The sequence below is a fragment of the Nothobranchius furzeri genome, chromosome 9, assembly GCF_043380555.1.
Source record: "Nothobranchius furzeri strain GRZ-AD chromosome 9, NfurGRZ-RIMD1, whole genome shotgun sequence".
NCBI lineage: Eukaryota > Metazoa > Chordata > Actinopteri > Cyprinodontiformes > Nothobranchiidae > Nothobranchius > Nothobranchius furzeri.
Genome location: NC_091749.1, coordinates 55,501,398 through 55,516,604, shown reverse-complemented (window position 1 = coordinate 55,516,604; position 15,207 = coordinate 55,501,398). Strand labels below are relative to the sequence as shown.

Sequence of the window (15,207 nt, the reverse complement as noted above, 5' to 3'; positions counted from 1 at the left end):
AATTAAAAAATGGTCATAATGTCAAGTAAACGTGAATGTCTTACAAAAACATAATGATATTGTTGAAAAATGTTCCCCTACTCTCACTTTTTCTCGGGAGCGAGATTCCTTATCACGAAAACGAGGGATGTCAGTTTAATCTTTTGCTCGGATCATACCATTTCTTAACTCCACCTCGAACTAAAAAACATTACAGGGATTGCTAGAGAATTAAAGTAACACGTTATCCTCTAAAACGGATTTAATTTTTGATAGCAGAATTAATGCAAACTGTTGAGGACAAACACATCAGTCAAGGTTTAATTTTTTATTCCACCGCGAACCCCTCCTCTGCATTCCAGTGGTTTGCTCTTCACTCCAGCTGATCGGCCCAGTGTCCCCCGGTGGCTCTGACCGTCGTGTGTTTTTGACGCTTTCAACGTTTACTTTAGCTGCTTTTATTTCACTATTCCGTGGCCGCTCGTGACGGCAAACAGTCCTTTCAAAAACGGAACCCGTAAGGATTAATCTGGACCCAGTTTGGACTTCTGAAGCCAAGGTGATCTGAATACAGAGGCCTTCACTCCATCCACGGATTCACCTGCTACGCGGACAGCTCGTCACGGCACACCGACATGGGGGACACGGGAAGTGAAGGCAGCAAGCCTTCGACCAACGTCAACGTTATACCTCCACGCTGTCCCTGTGGCTTTTGGGGGTAAGACAAAGAAAATTAGTCGGACGGCCTGCTGTCAAATTCTCTTTCCTTTACCAACAGTTAGCAGAGTCGTTAGCAGCTAGCATTCGCAGCCCTAACAGGGATGAGCTGCTTTTCTTGTCATTACCCCCCTCCCCATTGTTTTGTACCATTAGCTTGTTGCTAACACCAGCTGGCCTTGGTAACCTTATCCTGTAACAGAGGCAGCTAATAGGAGTGCGATGAAACCTTGCAGGTGACGTGACAGCTGTGGCATCGTTAATATATTGAAACCTAATAAGCACTATACATTTATATTATAAATGAGGGAAAATCGAGTGAACGAAAACAGCATTTATTTAGTTAGCTCAGCTAAGATATGCTCATTGGCTAAATACTCATGGATGTAATTTAAATTTTTCTGGAATTCGTCTGGAAAAACATCTCCTTTTGCCCCCCTTTATTTGACTTTCTGCCCCCTTTATTTTGGTCCAAGATCATTACTGGGCTGGCCCTATTAAAAACGTTCTACACCCCTGCTTAGTTGACTTAATGAAGTGTTTTTAAGCCAGTATAAAAATGACTGAAACACATATGTACATATTTGGCATCATTGGCCAATATCTTTGATTTAATTGATTTGTTAAGAACATCAAGATGCATTACAGTGAACATTATAATAAAGTAAAGTTTTCTAGTGCAGAGAGGAGACAACCCAAAGAAGCACTGATTTGATCTCATTTCAGAGAAAAATAGAACAGATCAGATGCACCTAATAAATAAAATTACTAACAAACTCAGGAATCTGTTTCTTTGCTTCATTGTTCTGGTGCTGAAAATATCACTAATCTGGATCAAAGGAGATACACAGATGAATGCACCTTATTATTTGGAAATGAGTGGGTGTGGATTACATCAATACATTATTTTAAATCTGGAATTGATATGGATTGATCAGAAGTTGCTATGTGTATTGTTTATTTGAAAACTATTTACAGAGCAGCCTCAGAGTTGAGATAAAATATTTTTTATCACAATATTAAATGAACTATTTTTCAGTAATAAACTAATTTGTCAATAAAATCAGAACATTAATATTTAAGTGCATCTGAACTCATGCAGTATGAACTAGGAAATATGAAATACTAGAACCAGACACAACTTTTTAATTTTTTTATTTTAATTTGATTAAACAGATTCTCTCCTAATGCTGTTGGCATTTTCCCTACACACAGTTAAACAAAACAATGTTGATTAAAGTGTGTGTGTGTGTGTGTGTGTGTGTGAGAGAGAGAGAGAGAGAGAGAGAGAGAGAGAGAGAGAGAGAGAGAGAGAGAGAGAGAGAGAGAGAGAGAGAGAGAGAGAGAGAGAGAGAGAGAGAGAGAGAGAGAGAGAGAGAGAGAGAGAGAGAGAGAGAGAGAATAATTTTTAAAAACCCGTCCAGATTGGAGGCAGTGACCGACGCATGCACGAGCCGTTTCCAGCTCTGTCTTGTCAAATGCACCACGTACGTTACGAAAAAGTAACTTTAAATCTTCAACCGAAAAAGAGGCGAGCTGAAGAAAACCTAGAGAGAACTGAAGAAATGTGAGCAACAGTGAAGCAAGCAGAGAGATCCGTTACTGTCTGTTTGTGTGTGTGGATGCATGGGCCGGACTAAGCTCCTGGCTGCAGAGTTTTGTGTAGGGAGGGGTGGGCGCTCTATGTGACTGGCCAATCACAGAGCATGACGCCCAATGAGGATTTTCCTTCAGCACGATTACAGATATTTACGAGTTTTACTCATTTCATGCTCGTATTCGTCAAAAATGCTTTATCCGTAACGGATACTCGTCTGAAACGAGTATCCGGCTCATCCCTAGCTGTAACCACCCTGCCCTGCCTCTTCCTCCGTGCTGCCTGCCGGCTGTGATCACAAGCAACAACAGAGTAGTTCCCACTGCTTCTTTGGGAAACAGTGCAAAAAATAAAAATAAAAAATCAATAAAACTTGGGATCTTGTAGGCGTGGCGCTGGGATTTCAGCTGTGGCGGGCCGCTACGGCTACGCCTATGTAAGGGAAACACTGATGTAATTGCATCTATTGAAGATCACATGGGTCATGCACAGTGGAGCTATTAGTTATTAGGGCAAACACAGCTGAAATCTAACAGTATTGGCTCATATCAGTGATTATCCTTAATGACTCAGTCTCTGGTTGCTCTTTTATGAGTATTATTTTCGGTCTACAGTCGCCGTAACCCACGCCTTACTTATGGGCCATTCCCATCTGTACCTGGTCGGCCCAGCCCGGATAGCATAGCTTTCTTTCATATCTTGGTGGCCTGCCTTTTTTCAGGGTTCAACGAGACTGTTTTTCAGCCCTCTTTCTGAGGTGGTCTGCTTCAGGCTGACCAGGGCCAACACACCCACTGCTGACTGATAAGCCGGCTTATCAGTCAGCAAATTCACACCTTCCATTAGAGCAAGCCTCTGATTGGTGGGTAGAATCAGCCCACATTGGGCTTGCTCAATTCATTATCATTCATTATCAAGCTGATTACCTAGAAGCTGAAAATGTCTCTGACTGCATTCCTTGCATACCTAAGCAAGGATGTGTGGAATCAACCGGGCCAGGCTGGGGCCGACTGGAGCTATCCGGGCAGGGCCGACCAGGTACAGATGGGAATGGCCCAAAACTCTCCACTTTTTCAACAGAATCGCTCGTAACGGAGTATTTACTAGCATAGCAAACCAGAGCGGAAAAAAACCGGAACAACATTCCTCTCCCGTTGAGCCCGCCTTCAAAATAAAATGGTAACCCCTTAGTTTACTATTCAAACCCTTGCAATATGTTTGAGGTAATTTGGCCACTCCAACTTTCTGTAGATGTTTCCTCATTACACAGGGGAGGGAGGGGTTTGACTCGTCTCTGCACAAGCAGGATGGAAAACAGAACTCCGTTGGCGTTGAACGTCCCCAAATAATTAAAAACCAGGACACCAAATGCTAAATTTAGAGCAGCACGTTTACCCGGAGGCTCTCAGATTGAGCAAACTTGTGAGAATGTATGTAATTGCCGTTAAGAGACGGAGCAACATGTCGCTAGCATAGCGGCTAATCGCTAGCATAGCGGCTAATCGCTAGCATAGCAGCTTATCGCTAGCATAGCAGCTTATCGCTAGCATAGCAGTTTGACCAGTTATATCGATATAAAGATATAAAGTCATCTTATATCTTGTTTAAAAATTATACAGATATTTTAAAAATATCGATATATCGCCCAGCCCTAGTATTAAAGTAAAATAAATGTCATTTGACTGCAATGTTTCAGATAATTTATTTAGTAAATGTTTTTCAGGATCTCGATACCAGTGGTTAACAATCTTGATCCTGGAGGGCCAGTATCCAGCATGTTTTAGTTGTTCCTCTGCTCCAGTGGCTGAATCACCTGTGCAGCAGATCATCAGGCTCAACAGAAACCTGTTAATCACCTGCCAATTGAAATCAGGTGTGTTGAAGCACAGTTAAAACTAGAGATGCACAATATATCGGCATCAATATCTGTATCGGCCGATATTAGTCATTTTTTAACATATCACTTTTGGTCCGATAAAGAAGACTGAGCTGATATTAACAACCAATGTCTTTTCATTTATTTATCTGTTTCAGAGAGGGGGTGATGTGTATTTGTTTACTCATGTAACAGTGACTGTAATCATCTCAGAAGCGTCAATGTTTGTGGTGTGTGTATATACTTATGTAAATTCAGCTTTAATAATTTTCAGTTGATACAAAATCTGCTTATTTTAGAAGCATTAATGTCAGTACATTGGTATCGGCAACACAACATCAGTTATTGGCCATAACAGTGATATTAATATCGGTATCGGCCCAAAAATTTCATATCGGTGCATCCCTCGTTTTAACTAGAATATTTCAACAGGAAATTTTTGGGTCAATATCAATATCTAATATTAATATCACTGTTTTGGTCACCAGTAAAGCTGGAGGAGAAGCGGTTGTTAATATTGGCCCAGTTTTACTAATCGGACCAATACCGATATGTTAAAAAATGACTTACATCGGCCAATATGATATTGATGCCGATATATTGTGCATCCCTAGTTGAAACTAAAACATGCTGGATACTGAACCTCCAGGACCAGGATTGAGAACCATTGCACTATACTAAAGAGGTATATCTGTTGATGCCAAATATATAAAAAGTGTCAAGTAAATTTTGTTCTATCTCAAGTTTTATTGCTCTTACATTTGTCTTAACATCAAGAAGACTTTTTTGTATCTGCCTGTTGGAGATCTTTCTAAGTTGAAAATACCTCAATTCAGTCAGGCAAATTTAATAAAAAGCTTCTAATTGGACAGGTTTTCTACAGCAGGTGGTCTACTAGTGGTTGTTGACATTGCTGTTACTTTATAAAATCCCTGCGTTTTAATGTTAGAAAATATGTGGTTAACTTGACCTTTTATTACAGGTTAGCGTTTTGCCAGGTTTCCTAGATTTTGGGGAATACAAAGATCAGTAGCATCCCTGATAAAACAATTCCTCATGCTCATATTTTCATTTTCTTGAATTATTAAGATAATTATAATAAATATTATGTCTTTAGTCACACACATTAACCTTATTAGATTTAACACAATGCAATATTCATCGTTCAATTTACAGCAACTCTGTAAATATCTACAGTAGGGCTGCACAATATATCGAAAAATTATCGTCATCGCCATAACAGGACGTGCGATAGGCCCATCGCAAAGCACGTCAAAAACGGCGATAAATGTTTGGTTCAAACATTTCCATCCGTGTCATACATCAACTTTTTGTAAACCAGCTCTGTTTTTTTACGCGGAAGTATTATTTGACCAATCAAATGTAGCCCTTCTGATATGCAGCCAGTCAGATGGGTCCGTTCACGTAATACGCCCGCCCCCTACGTAGACCCTTAGGATGGAACGCAACACCTGAACTGAGTTAGCGGCGCCATTCCCTTGTTCGTCATGCTGGCTCAGATTAACGAACGCACTTTGTACTGAGGTTTCTGGAATCAGCGCTGCTTTCAAACGTGAACGTGAGTCCGCTCGGTGTCGTTAAGCAGCTGATAATAACCGGGCTGACTCCGACACGTGCCGGTCAACCAACCCACCTCCCTCCATGTCGCTAGTGTTCCACCGGGTGGTGATGTTAGCCCCAGGCTTCGGTTAGCTTCCAGCTAAAAGGCTACAGCACTCTCCTCCCAGTCCCACCCTGCTAAAGAGGGCCTGGAAAAGTGCCACCACACATCAAAGTGATTTTTCCTTTATGAGCTTTTATAACCTTGTTCATCAGGATAGTTGATTTGCTGCTGCACATAAACTGTCAGTCAGAAGCTCTGCTAGCCGGTTGTCTTAGAGGAGCTAGTTCAATTTGTTAGCTTGTTATCAGAATCATAGTTGCAGTTTCATCACCTGAGCTGCTTTTTAAGATCTAGGTCAGGGGTGTCAAACTCATTTTAGCTCAGGGGCCACATTGAGGGAAATCTAGTCCCAAGTGGGCCGGACCGGTAAATTAAAAACAACTTCAGATTGTTTTCTTTGTTTTAATACAATCAATATAAAACAAAGCTGGAGCCTGAGGACAGTGTATCCAAAATAGTACAAGTACAACACCTAAAGTGAACTTGAAAATTAAAAAAAAAAAAATCAATAAATTAAAAAAACATTCCTTAGTGATTCAAAGAGCTTACAGATCACATGGCTAGATCAGTTTCATGCAGCACTTAAAGTATATTTGACTCATTTTACTTAACATCTTTTAGCTTTCATCAGCACATCAAAATCAGAAGTCACATCCTGAGTGGCGGCCAACTTCAGGATGTGATTCAAGTTCTTGTGTGAGCCTTGAGCGCAGCTTTGTTTTATTTATACTCATTACAGAGGAAACTTGCTCACAAAGATAAGTTTATTTTCACTCTACATTGTAAAGTATGAAAATAAAGTTTACACAACCATCTCGTGGGCTGGATTTAAACCACTTGCGGGCCGGATGCGGCCCGCGGGCCGCATGTTTGACACCCCTGATCTAGGTAAACTTGTTCAATTTGGGGTTAAAAACAAACGTTTTCACATATTTTCCATGTAGTTTTTTTTGCCAGTTCCTCTTTTGAAAGGTAGACAATTGTTTTTCTCTTTCCCTCAGAAAATCTTAATATTCTCCTAGTTTGGCCCAGCATAGTTCACTTCCCAATTACAGCAACAGCCTTATATCATAACCACATAAGTGGAGAAAATGTTCAGTAGTAATGAGAGAATTTGCTGTTGCATTTAAGTGATAACTATTATTTAACATTTAAACTTATTTTCTGATTTATTTATTCAAAAAAACCTGGTACGGGATGCTTTTCTGTATTTGGAGCATCAGGAAAAGTTTTATGGTAGAGGTGATGTTTTAAAGTCACTGAGAAACTGCATGCATGCAGTTTGTTGTTTTGCTGCTAATACAGTAGCAGGCGCAGCTGCATATTTTTGCAATAAGAATGTTACGTTGTAATGGAATTCATGCATTCTTCTTCCTGTGTTTGAAAAGATAAGATACCCTTTGTTTGGTTTAGTTGTTATTAGCCATTGTTGCTAACCCAGACATTCTAGTCGGTACTAGGGGTTGCATCGACTAGTCGACTTCACTGCTCTGTAGTGAATATCTTTCATAGACTAGTCACTGTTGCGTGATAATGACCGACAAGATGCAGTCCTCAGAAAAGACAGCAGGTGATGAGCCCCTGCGCGTCGGGAGGCGACACGCTGTGCCAGTGTCGGTGTCTGATGCCCTCGGTAAAATGGACATTTGACTGAATTGTGACCTTTACCCTCTTGCAATTTAACCTTCCCCTCACCCCCATCCTAACCTTAACCAGCTTGCACATGCAAAGCTCTGATCGTTGACACACTCCAGGCTTCTGCGTCCTGAGCACGGCCACAGTAACATTATGAAATAAGGTGTCGCCACCTCAAAAACAAATTTAACAAACAATCGTTCATGTTGGCTCATTTCCTTTTATGTTTTCTGTCATTTATTTGTGCCTGATGCTTTTCGCTGCTGTGCAGCCGGCGCACACACTGCTGTTTTTTTGGTCCGTAGTTCTTTTAGAACTGCAGTTCAAAGGTAACTCATAATATATGAAGCCAGGTAGCATTTTTTCTTTAGGACTGAGAGGAGATGCAGGAAGATAATAAACAGAGACAGGACAGAAAAATAGTCAAATAAAGTCGTTTTTGTACCTGGTGGTTGCAGCAAACAGACACCATTGAAGTTAATCAGAAGTGAGGAACAGAAAATGAAATTATTATTTTAATGTTTAGATCAGCAAGAACTCTGAGAGGCTGCAGGCGCATCAGTGAGTTTGCGACCGGTGCACAGGGGGAGGGGGGAGAGGGCTGAAGCAGGGGAACAGTAAAGATGCAGAAACTACCGTTGTTAAAAAGATGTTTTTAACTTTGAAAATGTGGGCGCAATTTTAATTGTCAAAAACTCCAGCGAACCAAACCGCTTCAGGTGTATGATGTCATCAACGACTAGTCAGTCGACTCGATTTTCATTACTTGACTGTCGACTTAAAAAAAATTAAGTCATGCAGCCCCCAGTCAGTACATCCCTCTAACTGGGGAGTGACCGCACATTGAAGAGACACTGATCTAAAGCTTCAGGCCCTGTCTGTGAAAACTCCAGAATACTGAAAGGTTCACAGTCATCCCTCTTGCATAGGCATACCTGCTGCAGGTTTACTCCTGTTGAAACAGTTGCAGGATCAGAAAATCACAGAAAGCCCTCAGGGAATGCTGCTCATTCTAGCCTTTGGTGAAGCAGCAGAACAATGGTTCAGCCTTCAGAGCCAAATCCAGACAACCATTCTGAGGCAAAGACTGAACTTTAGTTTCTGAAGAGGTCTTTTTTATGCTTTCATGTTTCAGTTCTGATATTTGTGATCTTATTCTTTTTTTTAATTTTACCTTTGTTGGAAGAGAATGGAAGTTTATGATAGATTTCTACTTATATGTACATTTTTGTCAAAACTGACTTGTGCTGCATACAAATGTAAACAGTCAGATGTCCTGTTGTAATGATTTAAAATGTTCAAAATGGCGTTAGTGTAGACCTTGGGTTTTTAATTAGTTTTTTGACTTCTGTGATTCTAGATCGATTTTATAGAGAACGCCATCATCATTTTAGTCCACACTAATTTTTATATTAGAAGGGTGGACTAGGTCCATAATCTTATGATCTTGTTCAATGAAACTGTTGGATAGTAATGCATGGTATAACCAGTATATGGTTGATATGATATAAATTTAGCCATAAGTAGAGATTTAGACTCCATCATCCAACCTCCATTTTGCATGAATGTTGTCAAGCTGCGTCAACTCTGGACGAAAGCAACAGCTGCTGCAGCGCAGAGCACGAGTGAAGACGTGCTTGCAAAGATGACGGGGTTACGTTAGTTAGACCTAGTTTGGGTTTAAGGAGTCGAATGGTGAGAAGAAAAACATCCTCAGTAAAATATGCTGGGTGACAAAGTCGTATCTGCGTTAATAGCTCGTTAACGTAAATTCCCTTATATGCTGTTCGTTTTTTTAACATGTGATTAACATTTCATCAGGTTTTCATCACATTTAGCTTGTATTTTATTTAAAGTATCTTAATCTTTATTCATTTCATGAGAATTTTTGTTTAGCATTGTTTGGAAAAAGAACCCTAATAACGTAAAAATACATTTTTTTGTGATTCTTCATTATACACAGAGCAAAAAGAGCTTGTTTTTACCTTAGTCAACATGTTTTGGCATCCACTGCTGATTTTGTCAGAGCAAATGCCGATGTGCGTGGCGTCCCTTCCTTTTATCTGCGATAAAAGGACGATATCGCCCTCTACTGCCTGCACCTTCTCCGTTGATGACAAAGTCCCATGAGTGTTCCGACGTGTAAACTTCTCTGTCGCCGTTCATGGTCCTGGGACTTGGTCTCTTCATTTCAATCGCTTCTTTGATCCATCTTTTGAAATTCTGTTGCTCTGTGTTTATTATCCATGTGCTGTCCCAGTCCATTGTATGATTTTCTTATGTCTAGTGGTCTGTTACGGCAGACTTTCTGCATCTTGATTTGTGTTGAACCACACCTTTAAGATCTTTAAAAACAGACTGAAAACACATTTTTAATCCTTACCTTTTATGCAAAATGCGTAATAACAGCTGATGTTATCATTTGTGTTTTATTGCTTTTAGTAATTATTTTAGATTTTGTTAATGCCAGTGTTGGATATGGCATGATTAATAAAATGTCTGTTTGACAGAAATATTTGTCATTGGAATTTTAGAGATTCAAATTGCGTCAAACTTTCTTGTGTCACTCTACTAAGGATGACATCTATTTTTATTTCTTATTACCAGCTGTAGACCAGCGATGAGAAAGTTACGAGAAGCTCTGATCAGGCTTCATTCAGGCTAATGAATGTAGATCAGGCTGTGTCATAGTTTCGTCATCCTTGTTCTTTTCTTAATGAATTTGCACTTGAATATATTTTTAAGGTTATTAACAGGACATGATTTGCTGTTTACACAGTTTGCTTTCAGTATGTGTCCTAGGATGATTTCTGGCCCTCATCTTAATTTGCTTGTTTCCTCTTTTCTTTTTCAAATCTGCACACTGACAGACATCCCTCAGGTTGACTGCAGCAGACCCTACATTTAGAAACGAGGACAAAGGTGTGCAACGAAGCACAGAAAATAAATAGAATGTGACTGATAGCAGCGACCGTCACACTCGGTGCACAGACAGTAAGGTTGTGAGCTGGAGAGGAAAGGAACAACAATTTTTCAGAGGAAAATCAGGCCCATCTGTTTCAAAGAGCTGTGCTTCTGAGATTGTACAGGCTTCGCTGATCACCACCATAACAATTATGTTATTTCAAAGAAGAATAAGTTAAGTATGTTTAGGAAACCGTAATAAAATTTTCATTGTCTGACTTGAATGGCTGAACAGCATCAAAGCTTTTGTAGTTGCTAAACGGGGCAAGGTAATTAAGTTTTCATTTATGGTTTGTGGCTAAAGCAACAGTTGGATTTGCTCATCCTCATTTAAGATGTGTGCAGTGCCAACACACATCCTGCATGGCTTTTCATTTTCATCGGAATAAAAGAGTTAATTAAACCACAGCTTCATCATACTGATTGCTCATTAGTTACTGATGGTTACATTTTCAGCTAATGTAGGTTTGTTTGACCATTGACTTGATGTACTGTATGTCCATTCAAGGTAACTGTGCAGTAATGAACAACATTAGGATTGTAGTTCTTGAAGGAAGAAAGTCAGTGTGTTTACTTCCACACAGGGCTGGGAGATATATCGATATTTTTAAAATATCGATATAAGTTTTATACAAGACGACTTTATATCTTTATATCGATATAATGGGTCAAACTGCAATGCTAGCGATTAGCCGCAATGCTAGCGACATGTTGCTCCGTCTCTAAGCGGTTATTACGTGTATTCTCACAAGTTTGCTCAATCTGAGAGCCTCTGTGTAAACGTGCTGCTCTAAACTTTGCATTTGGTGTTATGGTTTTTAATTATTTGGGGACGTTCAACGCCAACATAGTTCTGTTTTTCCATCCTGCTCGTGCGAAGCCGGAGAGACGAGTCAAACCCCTTCCTCCCCTGTTTAATGGGAAGCATCTATGGATAGCCGTGGTGACCAAATTACCTTTTTTGTGAGCAGATTATTAGATCTGAAAAGAGGGCTTTAAATGAACCTTTTTTATGTGATTGTAGGGTAAATACTGTAAATTAAAAAAAGGTATTTCCGGTCATGCAGTGTGTTTTTCTAGAACAAAAAGTGTGGAGTCTCAGTTCTTATTTTGTGTTTCTAAAGGTGGTACAACACCTCCTCCCAAATCGTCCCTTGAGTCCTGTTAGGGTCGTTGCTGTTCCGGTTCATCTGAGAGATGTTTTGGTCACATTCCTGAAGGTGCGAATTGCTGTGAAACTGGATTTCTCCCCTGAAATCTTACTAGGATTAGCGTGCCCTGGATGATTGAGTACCTTCACCAGCATGTTGCAGTTAAATTTACTTGATAGTTATAACAACATGGCAACAAGAGGATGAGCTCGTTTTTAAGTCAGTAACCGATTTAGTAAATTTAAGATGTTTTCTTATCAGGCAAACTGACAAAATATATTTGGTATATTAGCAACTTATTCATCATGCAGCCGTCGGCGAAACGTAGCGTCAAAAACAGGTAACAAAACCGTTTATGTGTTTTAAAAAAGAACGACAACATGGAACTTATTCATTTTCCTATTGATATTGGAAGCAAATCCAATAAAACAGATCAGATTGTGATTTTTATTTTATTAGATTTTTTTTTCATTTTTATGTGTTTCAGTAGTTTCCTCATCTTACTCTAATAAACAATACGTCTACCTTTAGTTATCTGCTTATGAAACTGTATCCCAGTCAGTGTAATTCCCAACCAGGATTCCTAATAGGGTCAGATGGACCCCGGGTGTTTTATTTTTTTCTTGATTTTCATAACCTTTTCTCAGTAACGTCACTAATACAGACGTGGCGAGTACTTCTGTAAGCATTTGAAGGGTCTTGGCCCAAATTATGCCCCTTGCAGTGTCGGTTGGGTCCAATGGACACCGTGTGCACTGTTTCGAGTTTTACTTGCCTTTCTCAGTTTCTTGACTACTCTTGTTGCAGCAAGCCCTCTCTTCATACCCTAGTGAACCAGACCAAATTCTTGATTTGCAAAGTTTGGTCTAGGAACGCTCCGTTGGAACCTCTGCGGTCCCTAGCAGCATTCTCGTGGGCCAATCACAGCTCTCTGTAGGGGTTTCAAGCCAATAGAGCGCTGTCTACAATGGTGTACCAATAATGGCACTCTATCCACTTTTAGGGATGCACCAAGTTAACCGATACCAATGCAGTTGCTTGAAAATGGCTTCACTGTAATTTGTCATTTCTGTTCACCTAATATTTTAGTTTTGTGATGATTTCCATTCATATATTTTACTTTGTATCTACCTCACAGTCTTTTCCTGTTGAAAGCAGAGAAGAAAATAAAATCTGTATTCCAAATCATTGCCTTTTTTTATATGTTAGAAGTATCTGTATTGGTAATCCGTATCGGCGAGTATTCAGATCCAAGTATCTGTATCGTATCGGTTTGGGAAAAAGAGACATCGTTGCATCCCTATCCACTTTGTGGGCCAATCAGGGCCCTCTATTCGTCTGATGGGCGGGATGATGCGACGGAATGTAACAAGATGGCGAGAGTTCGTTTGAAATGGCTTTTACATCAATTTTGGTCAATTAGGACTTGGGCTTTATTTGAATCAGGAGCAGATAGATGTATTTAAGTCCTTTGTTTAGAAGAAGGAGTTATTTTTCCCTTCTTCAACAGTGGACTTCCTTGTTTACTGACATCCGTTGTGGTGAGCATGTCACGTTGTGCGTTGCCAGTAGCATGTGGAGATTGTTTGAAAGACAACGGTAGAACCCACCCCACGACCGAGAACCGCCACTGAAGCGTTGCCAGACTAAATAATGTATTTATTTAGTCTAAATAATACATTTAAAAAAAATAAATATATTTATTTAGTCTGGCTTGCCAGGCTACTCTCTTCAGAGTTTTGACTGAAATATAATTTATTTATTGTCTATTTTATTTCCAACTCATCCACATTCCTAACAGCGTCCAATGGACCCCAGATGATTTTTTCAATTTGTGATGAGTGAGCACCACCTCAACCCTGCTCAACCATCCCCTGTCCTGGAGGGGTCATCCAATAGGGCAATGGGGGGGTTAATGTCTTTCTATCAGCAATTAACAGTTTTCTCTGTTTTTCTCCAGGTCAAGCAAAACTAAGAATCTCTGCTCCAAATGTTTTGCAGGTGAGTTGTTCAGATCAGTATATTTGATTTAAGTGTCTGACGTTTAACACAGAGCTGACACATCTTTAAATAAATGTCTTTATTTAATTAATATTTCAATTTTACTTTGCAAACAGCCATAAGATTTGTCTTTTGTTCTCGCACAGGAAGAAAAAAATGTAATCCAATGTGAAATGATTATGATCTCTGTCAACTGTCTTAATAAATGAAGATGCACAACACAAATCAGTGCTACAAGGCATTGAAGCAGATCATTTGCTTTCAGAATTAAATGAGCAGTCATCTACTGGACAGCTAAAATGAACAAACATGGATTATAATTACTTTCTCACTAGAAAAGAATAAAATAACATACATTATTTGCTGTATGCATTCCACCTTTTGCACAAGTTGCCTTTCATTTCATGTCCAGAAGTTGGTTGCTGATTTGGATTATGTAGACCAGAGGCGCTAAAGCACTACACTGTGTCGCTTTCTCTTCAGACATTCAGAATAAACAACCAAATGATGACTGTGCTCCAAAGACTTCTTCAAGCACCAGCAGCAGTCAAACAGACATCTTCTGTAATGAAACAAACAGCAGCATCAGTCAATCCCTGATGTCAATACCCAACACTTCAGAGGACTCTTTGCCAGGAGACACTGGAGAGGCCTCTGTTCAGAAAGGCAAGTTGAGTCTTAATGAGTGACGATTTATTTTCTTTCATAGAGATTGTATAAGAAGGTCTGCTTGGTTTTCAGTGGTTTTCTTGCACAAAGCTGAAAAGTCAAAGTGAGTCATGAAGAACACACCGTTATTACAGGTGCTGGCCAGTAAATTAGAATATCATCAAAAGGTTGAAAATATTTCAGTAATTCCATTCAAAACGTGAAACTTGTACATTATATTCATGCAATGCACACAGACCAATGTATTTCCGATGTTTATTACGTTTAATTTTGATATTTATAGGTGACAACCAATGAAAACATAAAATCTGGTATCTCAGAAAATTAGAATATTCTAAAGGCCAATGAAAAAATGTTTGTTTCTCTAATGTTGGCCAACTGAAAAGAATGAACATGAAAAGAATGTGCATGTATAGCACTCAATACTTAGTCGGGGCTCCTTTTGCCTCAATAACTGCAGTAATGCGGCGTGGCATGGACTCGATCAGTCTGTGGCACTGCTCAGGTGTTATGAGAGCCCAGGTTGCTCTGATAGTCGTCTTCAGCTCCTCTGCATTGTTGGGTCTAGCGTATTGCATCCTCCGCTTCACAATACCCCATAGATTTTCTATGGGGTTAAGGTCAGGCGAGTTTGCTGGCCAATCAAGGACAGGGATACCATGGTCCTTGAACCAGGTGCTGGTGGTTTTGGCACTGTGTGCAGGTGCCAAGTCCTGTTGAAAGGTGAAGTCTGCATCCCCATAAAGTTGGTCAGCAGCAGGAAGCATGAAGTGCTCTAAAACTTCCTGGTAGACGGCTGCATTGACCCTGGACCTCAGGAAACAGAGTGGGCCAACACCGGCAGATGACATGGCACCCCACACCATCACTGACGGTGGAAACTTTACACTGGACCTCATGCAACGTGGATTCTGTGCTTCTCCGCTCTTCCTCC

At 40.0% G+C, this 15,207-nt stretch overlaps 1 protein-coding gene across 1 annotated transcript in view; it reads left to right on the top strand.

Annotated features, from left to right (window-relative positions):
- The first annotated feature begins 386 nt into the window (after positions 1-386).
- LOC107381287 (AN1-type zinc finger protein 3) overlaps positions 387-15,207 on the top strand; it is a 32,658-nt gene continuing 17,837 nt past the window's right edge. Inside the window, exons 1-3 of the mRNA XM_015952882.3 lie at positions 387-697; positions 13,564-13,604; positions 14,088-14,270. Coding sequence (XP_015808368.3) covers positions 615-697; positions 13,564-13,604; positions 14,088-14,270 — 307 coding nt within the window. The 5' untranslated portion in view covers positions 387-614. The remainder of the gene's footprint in view (positions 698-13,563; positions 13,605-14,087; positions 14,271-15,207) is intronic.